At 53.4% G+C, this 16646-nt stretch overlaps 1 protein-coding gene across 4 annotated transcripts in view; it reads left to right on the top strand.

Moving 5' to 3' along the window:
• The window catches only part of PRKAG2 (protein kinase AMP-activated non-catalytic subunit gamma 2), a 292846-nt gene that overhangs the window by 175556 nt on the left and 100644 nt on the right, over nt 1-16646 (top strand). For all 4 annotated transcript variants that reach the window (XM_065939488.1, XM_065939487.1, XM_065939489.1 and 1 more), the window contains one exon: nt 11443-11654. In XM_065939488.1, coding sequence (XP_065795560.1) covers nt 11443-11654 — 212 coding nt within the window. The remainder of the gene's footprint in view (nt 1-11442; nt 11655-16646) is intronic.

Raw genomic sequence — 16646 nt, 5'->3', positions numbered from 1 at the left:
ATGCAGGAGACCCCGCTTCGATTCCTGTGTCGGGAAGATCTGCTGGAGAAGAGATGGGCTACCCACGCCAGTATTCCTGGCCTCCCTGGTAGCTCAGCTGGTAAAGAGTCTGCCTGCGATGCGGGAGACCTCTCCCCTCCATGGCCTCCTTGTCTCGTGTGTCGTAACTGTGGTTCCGCCAGCCTGCAGCAGGTTGGCCTCGATGGACAGGGGTGGCATCTCTCAGGTGAAAACAGCGTGGAGAAAGGGGAGCCTGGGGCATCGAAGAGATTGATGGGGCAGGTCCAGCGTGGAAGCGGGGACCCGAGAGCCCCCCCCAGAGTCTGGCTGAACTCGGGAGGGGGCCCGGCACACAGGGCTGCCTTCTCCCTGTCTGTAAATCAAGCTCAGACAGCGGAGGGTATCGCAGGTCAGACGCAGAAGGTGAGGAATGCTAGGCTCCCTGGAAAAGGCGGCCCCTCTTCCAGCTGGCTCTGGTAGGGTTGTTCCCTCTCTTCTGAAAGCACAGAGGAAACTCAGGAGTGATGCTGTGATCTTTTACTGGGGCCTGAACTCCCAGGGCTGTTCTTGTGCTACTGTTGTCTGAGGCTCTGGGTTGTCTTTCTTTATCTGTGTGTTTTTTTAATGTATTTATTTGGCTACACCACATCTTAGTGGCTGCACACGGGAACTTTTAGTTGCGTCACATGGGATCTCATTCCCTGACCAAGGATCGAACCTGGGGCCCTTGCACTGGGAGCACGGAGTCTTAGCCACTGTACCCGCAGGGACGCCCCTGGGTTGTCTTTAGAAGGACGCAGCCAGGACGTGTGCTTCCATTTGAGATGCCTGGTTTCCTTCTAGCAGCAGCTTGCTTTCTTCATCTCTTCCTCCTCCGTGGAGAACTCCCCCCCGCCCCCCCCCCCCCCCCGCTTAGTTAATCCCTGGGCAGAGGTGGGGAGGGCGGTGGGGGGTGGGGGGTTGGTGGGAGGTGGGGGGAGTGGGGTGCTCTCTGCCCCTCGCTCCGGGGGGTGCATGAGGAGGGCAGGGAGTTCAGGCCGGCTCCATAGACACAGCCCGTGTGGCAACACTCGGCCTGGGTGCCCGCCCGGCCCGAGGCCACCCTGGCCTGGCACGCCCGCCGGCCAGCCTGAGTGGCACCTCGCACCCCGAAGGCCCGGCGGGCGGTGTCAGGTGATGTGTTGAGTCAACAAAGTCTCAGGAGAGCCCTGCTTGGAGTCCTGAGGCCGCTACCGCTGCCAGCACCCCGGGGAGGGGTGGGGATGCCCCCACTGGCCGGCAGCCACCTGGCCTGTCAGGCGCCCAGCAGAGGGAGGCCAGAGCCGGCGTCACACCCTCCTCCCACTAACGCGCTCTGGGCCAGGCCCCTGCCTCCTCCACCTGCTGTGCTGGACGAGGTTTTCCAGAGAGGTGTTTTACGAACTGCTTCTGGGCCCACTGGCCACCCAACAGCTGGCAGGCCGGTATGCTCTGGGTGCGTGGAGGGCTGCACGTCTGGATGCGACCTCAGGCACCTTGGGGAGGGGATGGGGACGCGGCGCCCTTCCTAGACCCCACGGCCCACTCCATGCTGAGTCCAGCATGTGGAAGAGGGGATCAGATTCTGGCTAAACAGCCCAGGATCCACCCAAAATGGGGCAGCCAAGTGCAGCACGAGGGGCCACATTCCATGAGCTCTGGGCTCCTGCAGTCCACGCCGGTGGGGGGCTGCTGGCATCAAGGGTTCTCAATGGTTCCTGCAGACAAACCGCAGAAAGTGCAAGAATAACTCAAGGGACAGTTTCAGATTTTATAGAGTCTGCCCTGGGAGCTTCCAGTGGCAGGTTTCCCCATTAGCTGGAATAATAAAGAGGTGATGGACGGTGGACAATCAGGAATTCCAAGGAGGGGCTGGAGGCAGGGCAGGGAAAGCCTTGGGGGGTTGGTATCCCAGTCAGCAGTGAGGGGGCGCCTGCATGCAGAGGCTCTGCTGCTGGAGACCCCTCTTGGAGAGGCTCCGTCCGGGGTGGGGCAGTCCTGCCCCTGCCTGTAGAGTAGGGTCGTCCCAGTGCCAAGTGTGCCCACGTCCCAGATCCGCCGATTTCCATCACAGCCGGGTCTGCCAGTACCAGGCAGGCTGGCTTTGCCGGGACAGTCTGCCTGGACAAGGCTGTTACACACAGGCAGCCCTGCGAGGTCAAGGTTAGGAAGCCTTGTCTGAACTGACATAGAAATCCAGTCCTGACCTCAGGGCACGCCTGAGCAGGGTGGGGCCCTAGGAGGGCTCCTGCCCGGAAATACTCTGGTCCCACCTGTGACCAGTGTCACAAAGCCTTGCCCTACGTTGTCAAACCCTCAGTAAACTGGATTTCAGAAACCGTCTTATGTGGAAACTAGATTGCCGTAGAATCTCTCCCTCTTGTTATTACTAGTATGTATTTATTTTGGCCGCACTGGATCTTCGTTGCTGTGCAGGCTTTCTCTAGTTGCAGAGACCTAGGGCTACTCTCTAGTTGCAGCGTGTGGGCTCCTCATCTCGGCGGCGTCTCTTGTTGCAGAGCACAGGCTCTAGGGTGGTCGGGCTTCAGTAGTTGCGGCTCCCCGGCTCTAGAGCTCAGGCCCAGTAGTTGTAGCTCATGGACTTAGTTGCTCCCCAGCATGTGGGATCTTCCCGCACCAGGGATGGAACCTGTGTCTCCTTCACTGGCAGGAGGATTCTTTACCACTGAGCCACCGGGAAAGCCCTAGAATGTCTCCCTCTTACAAAGCAGCTGAGGGTTTTTTGTTTTTCTTTTTTCACCTCCCTTCCGGGAGAATTGCCTTTGAGCCTTTGAGCTTCAGCATCAAAAGGCACATAGGCTCTTATCTTATTGCAATAGTGAAGTCGCTGGGGTTATACTTGGGGGCCACGAAGCAGGACGCAGGCCTCCAGAGGAACTTGAAGAGGACACAGCTCCTCTAAAGACAGTCAGATGCCAGAGGTCAGCTCACCCCGCTGGGGCCGAGCCAGAATCACCTCTGTGAGTGCCCATGCCCTCCCCCACCACTGTTTCTGTTTTGTTTTCTTTTGCCTGTTCACCCATGCCAAAAGTCAACACGCTAGAGCCAACCACTTAATAACCAGGTCCAGAATCCTGTCGGGTGTACGAGCCCCTGTGAAACTGCAGCTCTTCCTGCGTTCCTTCTAGGAGAATAAGAACCTTAGAAAATGTCCTAAAAGAGTTGGTTTTCTTAAAGAATTTTTCACCTACTGCTTTATCAGCAAAAATGATGAACTGACTCCAGAACAACTTGGGTCTCCAACAGACTTTGAATAGTTTCTGTTATAAAAGCTTGTAAAACAGGCTCTTTGCGTCTATATGCAAAACTTGCAGCCCCAAACCTTATTCCAAATTAATATATGAATTGAGAGGAAGCTCCAGCAGGGCCAGAGCCAAAGCCATCAGGTATAAAGTTATCCAGGCCATTTCTAGAGAGAGTGTGTCATTCACTCAGTCGTGTCCAACTCTTTGTGATCCCACAGACTGTAGTCTGCCAGGCTCCTCTGTCCATGGGATTCTCCAAGGGATCATCCATACCCAGGGATCCAAGTTGTGTCTCCTGCGTTGCAGGCAGAGTCTTTACCATCTGAGCCACCAGGGGAAAGAGTCCAGAAACTCTGTCTTTGGCTGCAGGAGGAGTAATTTCCATCAGAGGTCAGGCAGGGAGCCTGGAATTCAGGAGGAAGAGAGTTTGCTGTTAAAGAAGGGGGCTGTGAGAGAGAGGGCTGAACCTGGTGCCACGTGGCCACCAAGAATGGGAACTAGAGTTACTTTACAAGTCTCCTATCTGTAAAATGAGGAAGCTGGTTTGAATGAATGGTTCAAAACTTGTCTGGCCACCTGAATCACCTGAGGAACTTCCGAAATACAGGTTCCCAAGCTCCACCTTGGACCGTGGTAAAGAACACACCTGCCAATGAAGGAGATGTGGGTTCGACCCCTGAGTCAGGAAGATCCCCTGGAGAAGGGAATGGCAACCCACTCCAGTTTTCTTGCCTGGAGAATCCCATGGACAGAGGAGACTGGTGGGTTACAGGCCACGGGGTTGCAGAGAGTCGGACATGACTGAGTGGCTAAACACACAGGCTTCACCTTGGACTCATTCAACAGAATCTTTAGGCTCTGGGATGGGGTATTTTCCGAGCTGCTGGGTGATCCTGCTCTGTCAAGTTTGAGAATTGTGGGCTGAAACCATCTCAACTGGCCAGGTGACTCAGACGCCCTGCCTAGGGTGTTGGGTCAAACTCTGGGGATGGAGACTGAGGACTGCAAAGACCAATGGTTTTGAGAAAAGCCTTCCCATGGGAAAGGGAGGCAGAAAGGTACCCAGAGTTCAGTGAGAAAGTTACGGGGACTCTTCACGGGTATTCTGCCTAAAGCCTGATAGCAGACCACTGCCGGGCTGGGACAAACCAGGACCACACACATGCTGGCGGGGTGGGGGAGCTAATCCATCCTCCTGAGCAAAGAGGAGCGCCTGCTTCTTCTTTTTTAAATATGTGTTTATCTGGCTGTCGCACCAGATCTTAGAGTCTCAGTTACAGCACACAGGATCTTCCGTCTTCGGTCGCAGCACGAGGGATCTCTAGTTGTGCTGTGCAAACTCTAGTTGCAGCAGGTGGGATCTAGTTCCCTGACCAGGAATGGAACGCGGGCCCCCTGCATTGGCCCGACAGAGTCTTAGCCCCTGGACCGCCAGGGAGGTCCCAAGAGCACCTGCTTCTGCACCGAGGGAGACCCCAGCCCACTGAGGCCAGAGAGTCTGGTTCCCCTTCACAGGCCGTTCAAGCCCCAGAAAGTCCAGCTGCCACCGGAAGGGCCATGGCTGATCCCTTGAAGTCAAGAAGGACCGAGGAGTATCCCATCAAGGCTCAGACCTCAGATCGGCCTGTGCCCAGAATGCACTGGGGTCTCAGGTTTGGGCCCAGGTTTCCCGATGACCCAGCTTCGTGTTTCGACACGGAGCTCACACACCTTTGTGTTTCCAGTCTCCCATGGGTTACTCTGGGAGGCCCCGCAGGGAGCAGAGAGGGGAGATTACCTTTCCTTCCAGAGTCCCCACCTCGGGGCATCCTCCCACCCCTGTAGCTATCCTGCCCTGAGTCAGTTGGCGGCTCTGGGCTGTATTTCACCCCGTCAGGCACCGAGTGGTCACAGGCCATCCGGACGGCCAAGTGGAGGCCTGTGATCCGGAGATTTGCAGAAGCAGGGCAGGTACCCATCCGCGGGCCTCGGTGCCTCTACCTGGACCGTGACTGCTTGTCTGCAGTGTCGTAGGCTTGCCTCCCGGAAGGGCCTGGCTCAAGGCAGCCGCTCCCCTCCTCCCCTGCCGCATCCTCTCTGTGCCTGAGTGGCAGATGCTCGGGCCGAGGCTGGTGAGGCCTGGAACAGCACCTGCAGATGAGCTCCAGGGAACCGGCCCTGCTTCTGTGGCTCTTCCTCTGCCTCTGGTGTCCCATGGACGTCAGCCCGAGGTGGGGGGAGCACCCTGATGGACGTGTGTGCCCTGTACGCGAGGACCACTCCCCACAGGGGAGACCGGACCCCGGCATGTGCTCAGCCTGCTTATCTTCCTTCTATTACCCGGGGCCGTCTGTCCCCTCTGATGTCCTTATCCGTGGCCTGGCTCCTTAGCAGCAGGGGTCCCTGCATCTCCCTGGCCGGGGCAACTGGTTTGACACATACTGTTCATGTCACCGTCCCCCCATGACCCTCATCACCATCCCTCCAAAATCAGGAACAACTGGACTTCCCTAGTGGTCCAGCGGTAAAGAATCCACCCACCAGTGCAAGACCAGGGTTCAATCCCTGGTCCAGGAAGAGCCCACATGCTCTAGTTAAGCCCACAAGCCTCAACTCGAGAAGCCACCGCAACAGGAGGCCCATGTTGTGCAACAGAGCAGTCCTGGTTGCCACAACTGAGAAAACGCACACAGCAACGAAAACCCAGCCCCGCCAACAACAAATAAATAAATGAAACTAGTACTATGATAACTGAATAAATTTTTTTTTAAATGTTAGGAAGAACTAGCATTGTTGTTGTCCCTCATCTCTGGGATAGGTCGTTAGTTATTTTAAAGGCCACATGTTAGCAAACCGCCACTCGAGGTAAAGCGAAAACTTGTGCTTCTCACTCCAGGCTCTTGGGATGATGGTCAGCAAGGACATTTGAGATCAGGAAGAAAACGAATTTTTTCATTTTGGTATTATATGTTTCTGGGTATTTCAGACCATATGCATGAGGAAGTTTGGTGCTGCCCCGCAAAGGAAGGGGAACACCACGTGTAGGGCAGTGAGGGGGAGGCACACCACACAGTCATCTGGTCGACCTGGCTTTTTTTTTCTTTAAACCAAGCAGGGGTTTGGCTAGTGAGTGGTGAAACTAGGCCTAGAACTTGAGGCTCCCGAAATCCAGGGCTCTCCTCTGCACCCTTCTGCTGCCCTTGTTCACTTCCTTCCAGCGGCCCTGCCATTCTCCTGTCTCCCCTCCTCTCCAGGCGCGGCTCAGGCCGGCGTGGCCCGGCCCCCTGAAGTCACCAGCTCGTGGCTCCCTGGTGTCTGGTGTGGTTGCCAGCCTTCGCCTCTGTTCACTCACTGGGTCTATTCACTGGCCCTGGCTGCAGCCCCGGGAGACGCAGGGGCATTGTTCAGTCTCGGAGGTGATGGCAGGGCGAACAAAGTCCTCGAGGACTGGGGGAGGGCAGGAGCGCCTTCCCAGAAGAGCAGGACGGGGGAGCCTGTCGGGGCTTCTCGGTTATGTCACCACAGCCCTGTCCCGTCTGGGCCCCTTCGAAAGCCGCCTCAACTGGGGTCCGATCCGCTTCCGTCTCAAGTTGAGCCCTTCCCAGTGTTTCCGTGGGGCCTCCCCGCCCCTCCAGCCTCCTCCCTGGGCTCCCCCTGCTCTGGGCTTGCGGGCACTTGACTCTCAGCACTCACCACGTGGTACTGCTGCCATGCATTGGGGTTGGGGCCTGTCCCATTTCTTCCAACCAGGCTGGAAGGTGGGACTCATCCGCTGCACCTTGACCTGGCCCAGAGCTGCTGGCCATTCAGACATGGGCTTCTCCTGGAAGGCCGAGCTTGGCAGTTTATCTTACGATTTAGAAAATAAATCGGTCTGTTTGATGGCAATGGAGGATTGTGTGAGCATCATCCCATTTTCCTCTTTATGAATGGTGTCACCAATATTCAAAAAAGGGGGGGAAAAGTTAGAAATATCATTCTTACCCACCCCCTTCCTTCCTTCCATTAGACAGTTTTCTCCTCACTGGTGAAAGTGAGTGAAAGTGTTAGCTGTTCAGCGGTGCCTGACTCTTTGCGTCCCCATGAACTGTAGCCTGCCAGGCTCCTCTGTCCATGGGATTCTCCAGGCAAGGATACTGAAGTGGGTTGCCATTTCCTCCTCCAGGGGATCTTCCCAACCCAGGGATGGAAACCAGGTCTCCTGCCTTATAGACGGATCCTCTACCATGAGCCACCAGGGGAAGGGGCATAAATGTGATCAGAAGACTCTCTCTGTTGAAATTCTCTCTGCTCTTTCTGGCTGGCATGGAACAGAAAACCTCTTTGAAGGCGCCCATCCCCACCCCACAAGGCCGCCCCACTCCCCTCCGACAGCAATTCCACCTTCCCTCCAGGCACTCAAGCTTCCCAAGCTCCCCCTCCTCTTAGCCTCTGAAACCCCACTTTCTGGAAGGGTGATTCACGCCCCCAAAGTGTGATTCTAAGTCTTTGTGTTCTTTCTCTGGGTGATTTCCCAGTGTCATTGTAGCAAAATGGGACCTCTGCCATTCACTCACACCAGTGAGTGACTTCTCTAGTCCCCAGTTTCTTCACCTGGGAAGTAGGGTCGTAAACCCGCCCCCTCTCTCTTGGGGATGGGGTGGGGGGCAAAGGAAGCAAGAATGGACCCCAGCACTTTGTGGCCGGTAAGATGGTATCATAAGACTCTACCCTGAGAGGTGCGGCAGCTTGCAGTGCAGAGAGGGGGCATGTTTGGGGTTCTAGCAGAGTTCTCGCCCTGTGTCCTAAGCTACACACATTCCTAACCCGCACATCATGTCACCTGCCTCCTCCCCCGCGACTCCCGCTCCCGGCTCTGAAGTCCAGGTATCATCCTGGACTTCATCCCATCCCATCCTCTGGGAAGGGGGGAGAGCCCTCAGGAAGGCCCGGTGGAAGGTGGACGACAAACCTCTTGACGTTAGAAAGAGTTCCATGAGAGGAGCTTTCTTGAGGGCCACGAGTTCCCTTCAGTTCCCCTGGTTCCACCTCCGGATGGCAAGTCCGCCACCTTCTCCTCAGCGTGGGCGGCTCCGCACGGCTGTGTCGAGGGCGCGTCCTCTGAATGTTCCTCTTGTCCTCCGTGGGGACCTGGTCACACTCATCCCGTGCTCACGTGGGACGAGCCCTAGGGGACACAGAAGCCACCATCTAGGCTTTAAGGAGCACCTTCTAACTCCTTACACTTGAGAAGGGAACACGCTGTCTCAAAGAACTAGCCAGGAGTTCAGCCAGCCCTGAAAGTTCCCCTGCAGTGGGCGGGGGAGGCTTATCCTGAGGACTGGATAAGCCCAGTCCAGTCTAAGCGGGACAGCATCTAAGGGAGAGAAAGGGAAGTGGGGGGTGTTGGGGAAGCCTGGAGGGAGCGGCCCTGCCCTCCATCCTTTCTGTGGAGACCCCCCGTCAGTTCTCCAGCACACACCCCAGAGAGACACAGGAAGGGCCTTGTGTCCAGGGGCCCGGGCCGGAGTTGGGAGCAGGGACCATGACCTTTCTCTTTTGACCACCGTGGCCCTGGGAGCCGGTCCATCCCAGGCCACATCGCTGCAGCCAGTGAAGGACACGCCACCACCCCTGGGGCCCGAGGGCGTCCACACACAGGACAGCACAGGGGCTTCCTTCTCCCGGTCAGTCCATCTGGACCCTCTCTCCTCCCGGACTGTGGGTGTCATCCACAGTCCGCCCCTGCCTGCTTTCCCTGGGGCTCCTCCCTGCTCAGCCTGGGGACTGGGATCTCCGCTTGGCGTGGTGGCTCCTGGGACAAGGGGGTCCCTGGAAAGTGACCTGGTTACTCCGAGTGCTCCCGTCTAGGAAGTATGGGAGGGAAGGTTCCAGCCCGGCTTGAGCCTTGGCCCCGCCCCCTCCTGTCTCCCTGCCTGTTGGGTGAGGACACCGACCACGCACCTGCCCCCCGCCCAGACCAGCGCGGGCCAATGATGAACAGGGGCGGGAGGAGCAACTTACACGTGCTTCCCAGGTGGCCCGCCTGCCGGTGCAGGAGACACAATTCAACCCCTGGGTCGGGAAGATACCCCGGAGGAGGAAATGGCGATCTCCTCTCCTGTTCTTGCCTGGAGAATCCTATGGACAGAGGAGCCTGGCGGGCTGCGGTCCACGGGGTCCCAGAGCTGGACATGACTGAGCAACTGAGCACGCACGAGAAGCTCACCTGCTTTCACCCGGTTTGGTTTGGCGTGAGGCAGCCTGTTGTTCACCAGTAGGCCCGGAACAGACGAGATGGGCTGAGACTCATAGGGCCGCAGAGCCAGGAGCGGGGGGTGGGAGGAATCGGGGGGTGAGGACGGAAGTGGAAGGAACACAAGTGCCCAGGGCTGGCGAGCGGAGGAGTCTGGACGGGGCACAGAGAAGCAAAGGGTAGGCTCGTGGCTCGTAGGCCGATCCGTCTTTGTCAAGGTCAGAGGGAGCAAGAGGGTGGCCCCCGGACCATGTTTACTGACGTCTTTGGCTTGCATGCCTGTTGTATTTTTGAATAATTTAAAAATTGTATTCAGTTACCTATAAATGTGAGAGACTGGACCCAAATCCAGTGTCCCCCTCTCTTGGAAACAAATCAATATCAGGCAGCATTATTGTGTGGTTTCCTGGAGCTTCCATAACAAAGTAGCCCAAACTGGGTGGCGTAAATCCACAGGAGTTTATTCTCTCGTAATTCCAGAGGCTGGAAGTCTGAACCAACGTGTCAGCAGGACCACACCCCCTCTGAGACTCTGAATAGCCTCCCACCTTGCTGCCTCGAGCTTCCTTTTTCCTTTTTCCAGTTTTGTTGATAAATAATTGATGTGCATCACTGTATATGTTTAAGGCATACAGCATGATACTTTGAATTTCTCGTATTGTGAAATGATGATCACAGTGGGTGAGCTAACATCCCCCATCTCTACAGAAACAAGAAAAAGAAATGAAAAAGGAGAAGAACTTTCTCCTTGTGATGAGAGAGCTCTTAGGAGTTCTCCTAACTTTCCTGCGTGTCATACAGCAGTGTTAACTGCGGTCATCATCTTGTACATTGCATCCCTGGTAGTTAGTTATCTGATCACTGGAAATTTGGACCTTTTGACCACCCTCCTCCAGTCTTCTAGCGTCTGATGGTTGCTGGCAGCGCTTGTCATTCCTTGGCTCATGGAGACATCACCCCAGTGTCTGCCTCCGTCATCACGTGGCCTTCTCCTCTGTGTGTGTTTGTGTCTTCTCCCCTTATAAGGGCACTACACATGGGGTTAAGAGTCCAGCCTGTTTCAGTATAATCTCAGCTCGATTCTGTCTACAAAGATCTATTTCCAAATAAGGTCACATTCGTAGGTACTGGGGGTTCGAACTTTAACATATCTGTTTGGGGGACTCCGTTCAGCCATAACTATGATCTTACAGTGTAATCAGACAGGTGTGAGTGACAATCGCCTGCCTCAGACAGGCCTCCAGGATTGCACAAATCCTCTGGACGTGGACAGCCTCTCACTCTGGGCAGATTCGTGTCCGGGTCTCCTGCCAGTTCTTTGTCCCCCGCGTCCCACCCACTTCTTCCTGGTTCCAGTCCTATCCAAGTCTTCACTCCACAAGACCTCTCCTTCCCAAAGCCACCCCAGCGACCATCTTCACAGTGATTCTAGCTCTTTGCACAGCCACAGTGGCGGTTTTCACATCACACATTTTGACAATAACAGCGTGTCTGGTCTGGTCCTTGGTGTAGTTATGTGACTTCTGACCTTCATCTCTGCTGAATATGAACTTCCTTATGTCTTATCCCAAGGACTACGGGCTCCACTCCGAATGCTCTCGGCACCATGCTTTGTAGGGGAGGGAGGGGAGATCCCATAGTCTTGAACTAAACATGAAAATCACATCCGGTAAGTGTGTATAAGTCGTATCACCCGACAACTTCTGAACTGTCCCTGTCACAGCAAGGGGGTCTCTGCCCACGACTCAGGTTGGGTGGGGCGGGGATTTCTGGACACAATCAGTTCTAAGGGATTAGAAGGATTGTACGTAAGCTTGTCCCCAACATTCAGAACTGAATCATTTAGATCCTTGCCGTGTGAGACTCTCAGCACTTGCAGCTGGGAGCCCTTTTCTCCATGTCAGCAAATCGCTCATGCCCTTTGTGGTTCCTCTTCTGCCCCAGGCCTCTCTTCCTCTCCGTCGACACCCACCCAAGTGGCCAAGCAGCACACGTTCCCTCTCGAGTCCTACAAGCACGAGCCTGAGCGACTGGAAAATCGCATCTATGCCTCCTCTTCGCCTCTGGACACAGGCCAGAGGTTCAGCCCGTCCTCCTTCCAGAGTGCAGCCAGGCCTCCGTCAGCATCGCCGACACATCCTTCTCCCTCCAAATCTGTAAGTCTGGGCCTCCTCCTGGGGGCCAGGCCATCGGGCGTGGGAGGGAGGGCAGAGTCTGGACATAGCTGAAGCTAAGGCTGGGCACTCCTGACATCTTGGGTGTATTTTATCATAAATCACAAACTAAGAAAAAAGTGGCAAGAGCACCATTGCCGTTGTTGTTTGGTTGGTAAGTTCTGTTTGACTCTTTGTGACCCCGTGGGCTGTAGCACACCAGGCTTCCCTGTCCTTCATCAGCTCCTGGAGCTTGCTCAGACTTGTCCATTGAGTCGGTGATGCTACCCAGCCATCTCATCCTCTGTCGTCCCCTTCTCCCTCTGCCTTCAGTCTTTCTCAGCATCAGGGTCTTTTCCAGTGATCGGTTCTTTGCATCAGGTAGCCAAGGTATTGGAACTTCAGCTTCAGCATCAGTCCTTCCAATGAATATTCAGGGTTGATTTCCTTTAGGAGTGCCTGGTTTGATCTCCTTGCAGTTCAAGGGACTCTCATAAGAGCACAATAGGCAAGTGGAAATCAAATGAACAGTAGCTTCTGGAACATGGCCAGGAAAACTTTTTTGCTCTTTTAGCTTCTTTTTAAAAATCAGTTGTTAAATGCTTTAGTTGAATTTGTCATGATTGGGATACTAAAGTAAAAAGTCATAGGCAAAGCAAAAAAAAATATTGTTTTTTTATAGAAATTTTATTCTAGCTTTTTAAGATTTAGAGTCTGACATCATTTGACTTGGGAAGCAGTCTTGGAAAGGTGAGCCTTTCAAAGCAGAGTGGGTTGGTGAAACAGGTGTCTTTGCATCCTTCAGAGGATCAGGACGAGTGGATATGGATGGAGGAGCTGGTTTAATGGCAGCACTTAAACACTCTGCATTTTAACACCGTGGGCCTGAAGTGTGGGGACCACCATCACCACCTCTAGTTCATGTTGGGACCACAGACATGCACTATCATTCCCATGCCCAACAAGGGTGTATAAAAACCATATCACTGAAGTCTTTGCATGTGGATGTAACCAGTCTGTTTGGTGTGGTGTTAGTTTCCAGCAGCTGCTGTAACAAAGGGGTACAAACTGGGGGCTTGAAACAACAGAAAGCCATCATCTCACGTTCTGGAGGCTGGGAGCCTGAAATCAAGGTTTTGGCAGGACCGTGTGCCCACCGAAGTCTCAGGGGGCAGCGGGGGGATGGGGGGATCCTTCCTTGTCTGCCCAGCTTCAAGGAGCCCCAGGATTTTCTTGGTTTGTGGCAGCTTTCTTCCAGTCTATGCTTGCATCTTCACATGCTGTCTTTCTTCGAACTCTGTTTGTGTCCAGATTTTCCTCTTATAGGAACTTCACTCATATTGGATTAGGGTCCAACCAGGTGGCTCAGACGGCAAAGAACCCGCCCGCATTGCAGGAGACGTGGGTTCGATCCCTGGATTGGAAAGGTCCCCCAGAGACAGGAATGCCAACTCACTGCAGTATTCTTGCCTGGAGAATCCCATGAACATAAGAGCCTGGTGGGCTACAGTCCATGGGTCTTAGCCCAAAGAGTCAGACACAACTGGACATCTAATACTACCTCAGTATGACTGCTTTATACATAGATAGATATATCCTTGGCTACGCCAGGTCTTAGTTGGGGGATGTGGGATCTAGTTCCCTGACCAGGGATTGAACCCAGGTCACCTGCGTGCAGGTGCACGCAGACTGTGGTTAAGAGGGCAGACTCTTAACCACTGGCTCGCCAGGGAAGTCCCTGGATTTTTTTTTTATATTTATTTCTTTATTTTTGTCTGTGCTGGGTCTTTGTTGCTGCACGCGGGCTTTCCCTAGTTGCTGTGAGAGGAGGCTGCTCTTCGTTGTGGTGTGTTGGCTTCTCATTGCGGTGACTTCTCTTGTTGTGGAGTGCGGTCTCTAGAGCTCTGCAGTTGCAGCGCACGGGCTTTAGTTCCCCCGAGGCATGTGGGATCTTCCTGGACCAGGGATTGAACCCGTGTCCTCTGCATCGGCAGGCAGGTTCTTAACCGCTGGACCACCAGAGAAGTCCAGCTTTTTAAAAACTATTTATGTATTTGGCTGCCCCGAGTCTTTGTTGTGGCATGTAAAATCTAGTTTCCTGAGCAGGAGTTGAACCCAGCCCCCCGACATTAGGAGCACAGAGTCTTAGCCACTGGACCACCAGGGAAATCCCAGAACGACCTCTTCATAACTTAATTACCTCTGAAAAGACCCGATTTCCAAACAAGGTGGCATTTCATGGGTATCGTTGGTCAGGACCTCACAAAGCTTTTGGGGGGACACCATCTAATCATAACAGTTGCTGCCTTTGGGAAGAAAGAAGATGTGTTAGGTTCTACCATGAGTTTTCTCCTTGTTTGTCCGATGATTACTTTATTAGATGCAAGCTTAGCAGAGTAGTGTTTTAAGTGCTGAGGGATATAATGTAAGGTATTGTCTCTGCCCTCTAGGGCTTTCAGTCTTACTGGGAACAGAATAACACTCAGATAAAACAGTTAAAGCGGAAAGTAGGTTGGGTGGGGATCAGGTGGGAAACAAATAGTCAACACTGCAGGGGGTGGGAAGGGGAAAATACTGATGAGGGTAAGGAAGGGAGACTTGGGTGACTGTAGGGTTCAGATCAGCAGGAGAGGTGGAGATAGGGCCTTCTGGAAGGAGTGTGACTGTAGCTTGGGTAGGAGCTGGCAGGGAAGTGGAGGGGTGCTGTCTGGGGCGTGCTGGTGATCTGGTGGAGCTTGGAGACAGGAAGACCAGGAGGCCCCTTAGCGCTCAGGGCCCAGGAGGAAGGTCATCTGTGAACTTGGGTGTGAATGAGAAGAGATCTTGAGGTTCCTGTTGTCCCGGGCAAAGAGACTTGGTCATAGAGATTCAAGAACAAATGTGTCCAAACAAAAGTGATCATGAGGTAACTGAAGGTTATCAAAAGCAGGGAGCTGCTACTTCCCTTGGGCTAGAGGGATGGGAGGGGACCCCGTCAGGTGGGAGGTGGGACCAGCGTCTCTGCCTGGCAGGAAGGAGCTGGGGCCGCAGAGGAGGAGCAGCCCCTGGCCTGAGCTGCCGTTGAAGGCAGAGGGATAGGAAACCTGGCATCTCCATGGCTTCCTGCCCTCCACCGTGTGCCCAGCCTGCCGAGAGGCTGGCGGGCCCGGAGACCTGACAGGGAGCCAGGAGGGGACCAGAAAAGGGAGCCAAGAGTGACCGCCAGAGAGGCCAGGACGGAGGAAGTCTGTTCAAAGCATCGGCTTCTTCTCCCAGGCCCGGGATGACTGACAGGACAGCCCCATGGGAGAAGAGACACTGGTTTGAAGAGGAGGTGGTTGTTTGGGCTTTAGATCATTTGAAGTGATGGTGCAGGCTCAGACATGGGGTTTTTCCACGATTTCAGAAGTTCTGTGAGCAGAACGAGCCCACAGCCTTTCCCAGCTTAAATGAGAGAGAATTCAGAGAACGTTCTAAGTCTGCTTTCAGTACCCCTTCCCCGACCTCTGATTGTGAGTAGACAGTGATATATATATTTTTTTAACCTTTTTTATTTTTTAAACTATGGTAATATGATAACACATTTACAGGAAACTTGGTAAATACACAGCAAAGTTACATATAGTTTCACAATATATTACAATTGTTAAGTAGATAAAGATGCTTAGTTGCAGTTTCAATATCAAACTCTCAGAAATTAATAGAATGAAGAAGCAGCGCTTCCAAGGTGGCTCAGATGGCAAAGAATCTGTCTGCAATGCAGGAGACCTGGGTTCAATGCCTGGGTTGGGTAGATCCCCTGGAGAAGGGAATGGCTACCCACCCCAGTATTCTTGCCTGGGAAATCCCATGGACAGAGGAGCCTAGTGAAAGTCACTCAGTCATATCCGACTCTTTTAGACTCCATGAACTATACAGTCCATGGAATTCTCCAGGCCAGAATCCTGGAGTGGGTAGCCTTTCCCTTCTCCAGGGGATCTTCCCAACCCAGGAATCAAACTGGGGTCTCCGCATTGCCCACGGATTACTTACCAGCTGAGCCACAAGGGAAACCCAAGAACACTGGAGTGGGTAGCCTATCCCTTCTCCAGCGGATCTTCCTGACCCAGGAATTGAACCAGGGTCTCCTGCATTGCAGGCAGATTCTTTACCAACTGAGCTACGAGGGAAGCCCCATATGTATATTTTACCACATTTAAAAAAACATGATCCAGTCAGCAGTACAATGTTTATAAAGTTTGAGCTTCAGAAATTCAGGGTGATCACCCGAGATTTCCCACTTGTGTTTTGAAATGATGTGTTTCAAATTGGAAGACAATGTTCCACTGACTATGAACATTAAACAGGAGCCTTAATCATGTTTAAGTTTTATCACCCAAGGCCTCCAGGGGCTCCTTCAAGCACACTGGTCACAGCCCCTGCAGCTGTGTTTGGCCCTGGTCTCTGCTTTCAGCAGCCCTTGGCAGGAGGGCTGGTGATGGATTCTGGTTCATCTAAATGTTTCTTTATAATTGGATTATGTTGAATGTCCTCTTGTGCTAAATTCCTTAGAAACTTGGCTGATTTCATGCATTTGGTTACCGGCAGAATCTTCACAGAGGAATGTGAGTTGCTTAAAGGCTTCTATTCGCCTGAAAGTATTTAGATATAATTTATCTCTGCCTTTTGGGATAAAAAGACGCTTACTGTAAACATCGACCATGAAGATCACTTTTATAAACTTTGTTCACATGAATTTTATTCTAAAATTAGAAAGGGGATGAGGGCAATGAATTCGTCTTTGTAGAAGTACTCATTTTATCGTTTATTTACTCAGCAACTATTTATTAAGCAACTGTTGGGTGCCAGACACTGGGCTCGGGAAGGCTGATGGGTTGACAAGTGTGTGAGTGGCTCTCATGAGGCAGGGATGGTGTTCTCTTCATCTATTAGCAGCACTTTATGCTTGGGAGGGGTTTGATAAATAGCTCAGAACTCACTGAACAAAGGGTTTCTTTGGTAGCTCAGCTGGTAAAG

Source organism: Muntiacus reevesi, chromosome 6 (assembly GCF_963930625.1).
Source record: "Muntiacus reevesi chromosome 6, mMunRee1.1, whole genome shotgun sequence".
Lineage (NCBI taxonomy): Eukaryota > Metazoa > Chordata > Mammalia > Artiodactyla > Cervidae > Muntiacus > Muntiacus reevesi.
The sequence above is the reverse complement of the archived record's forward strand: the minus strand, read 5'-3'. Positions and strand labels throughout refer to the sequence as shown.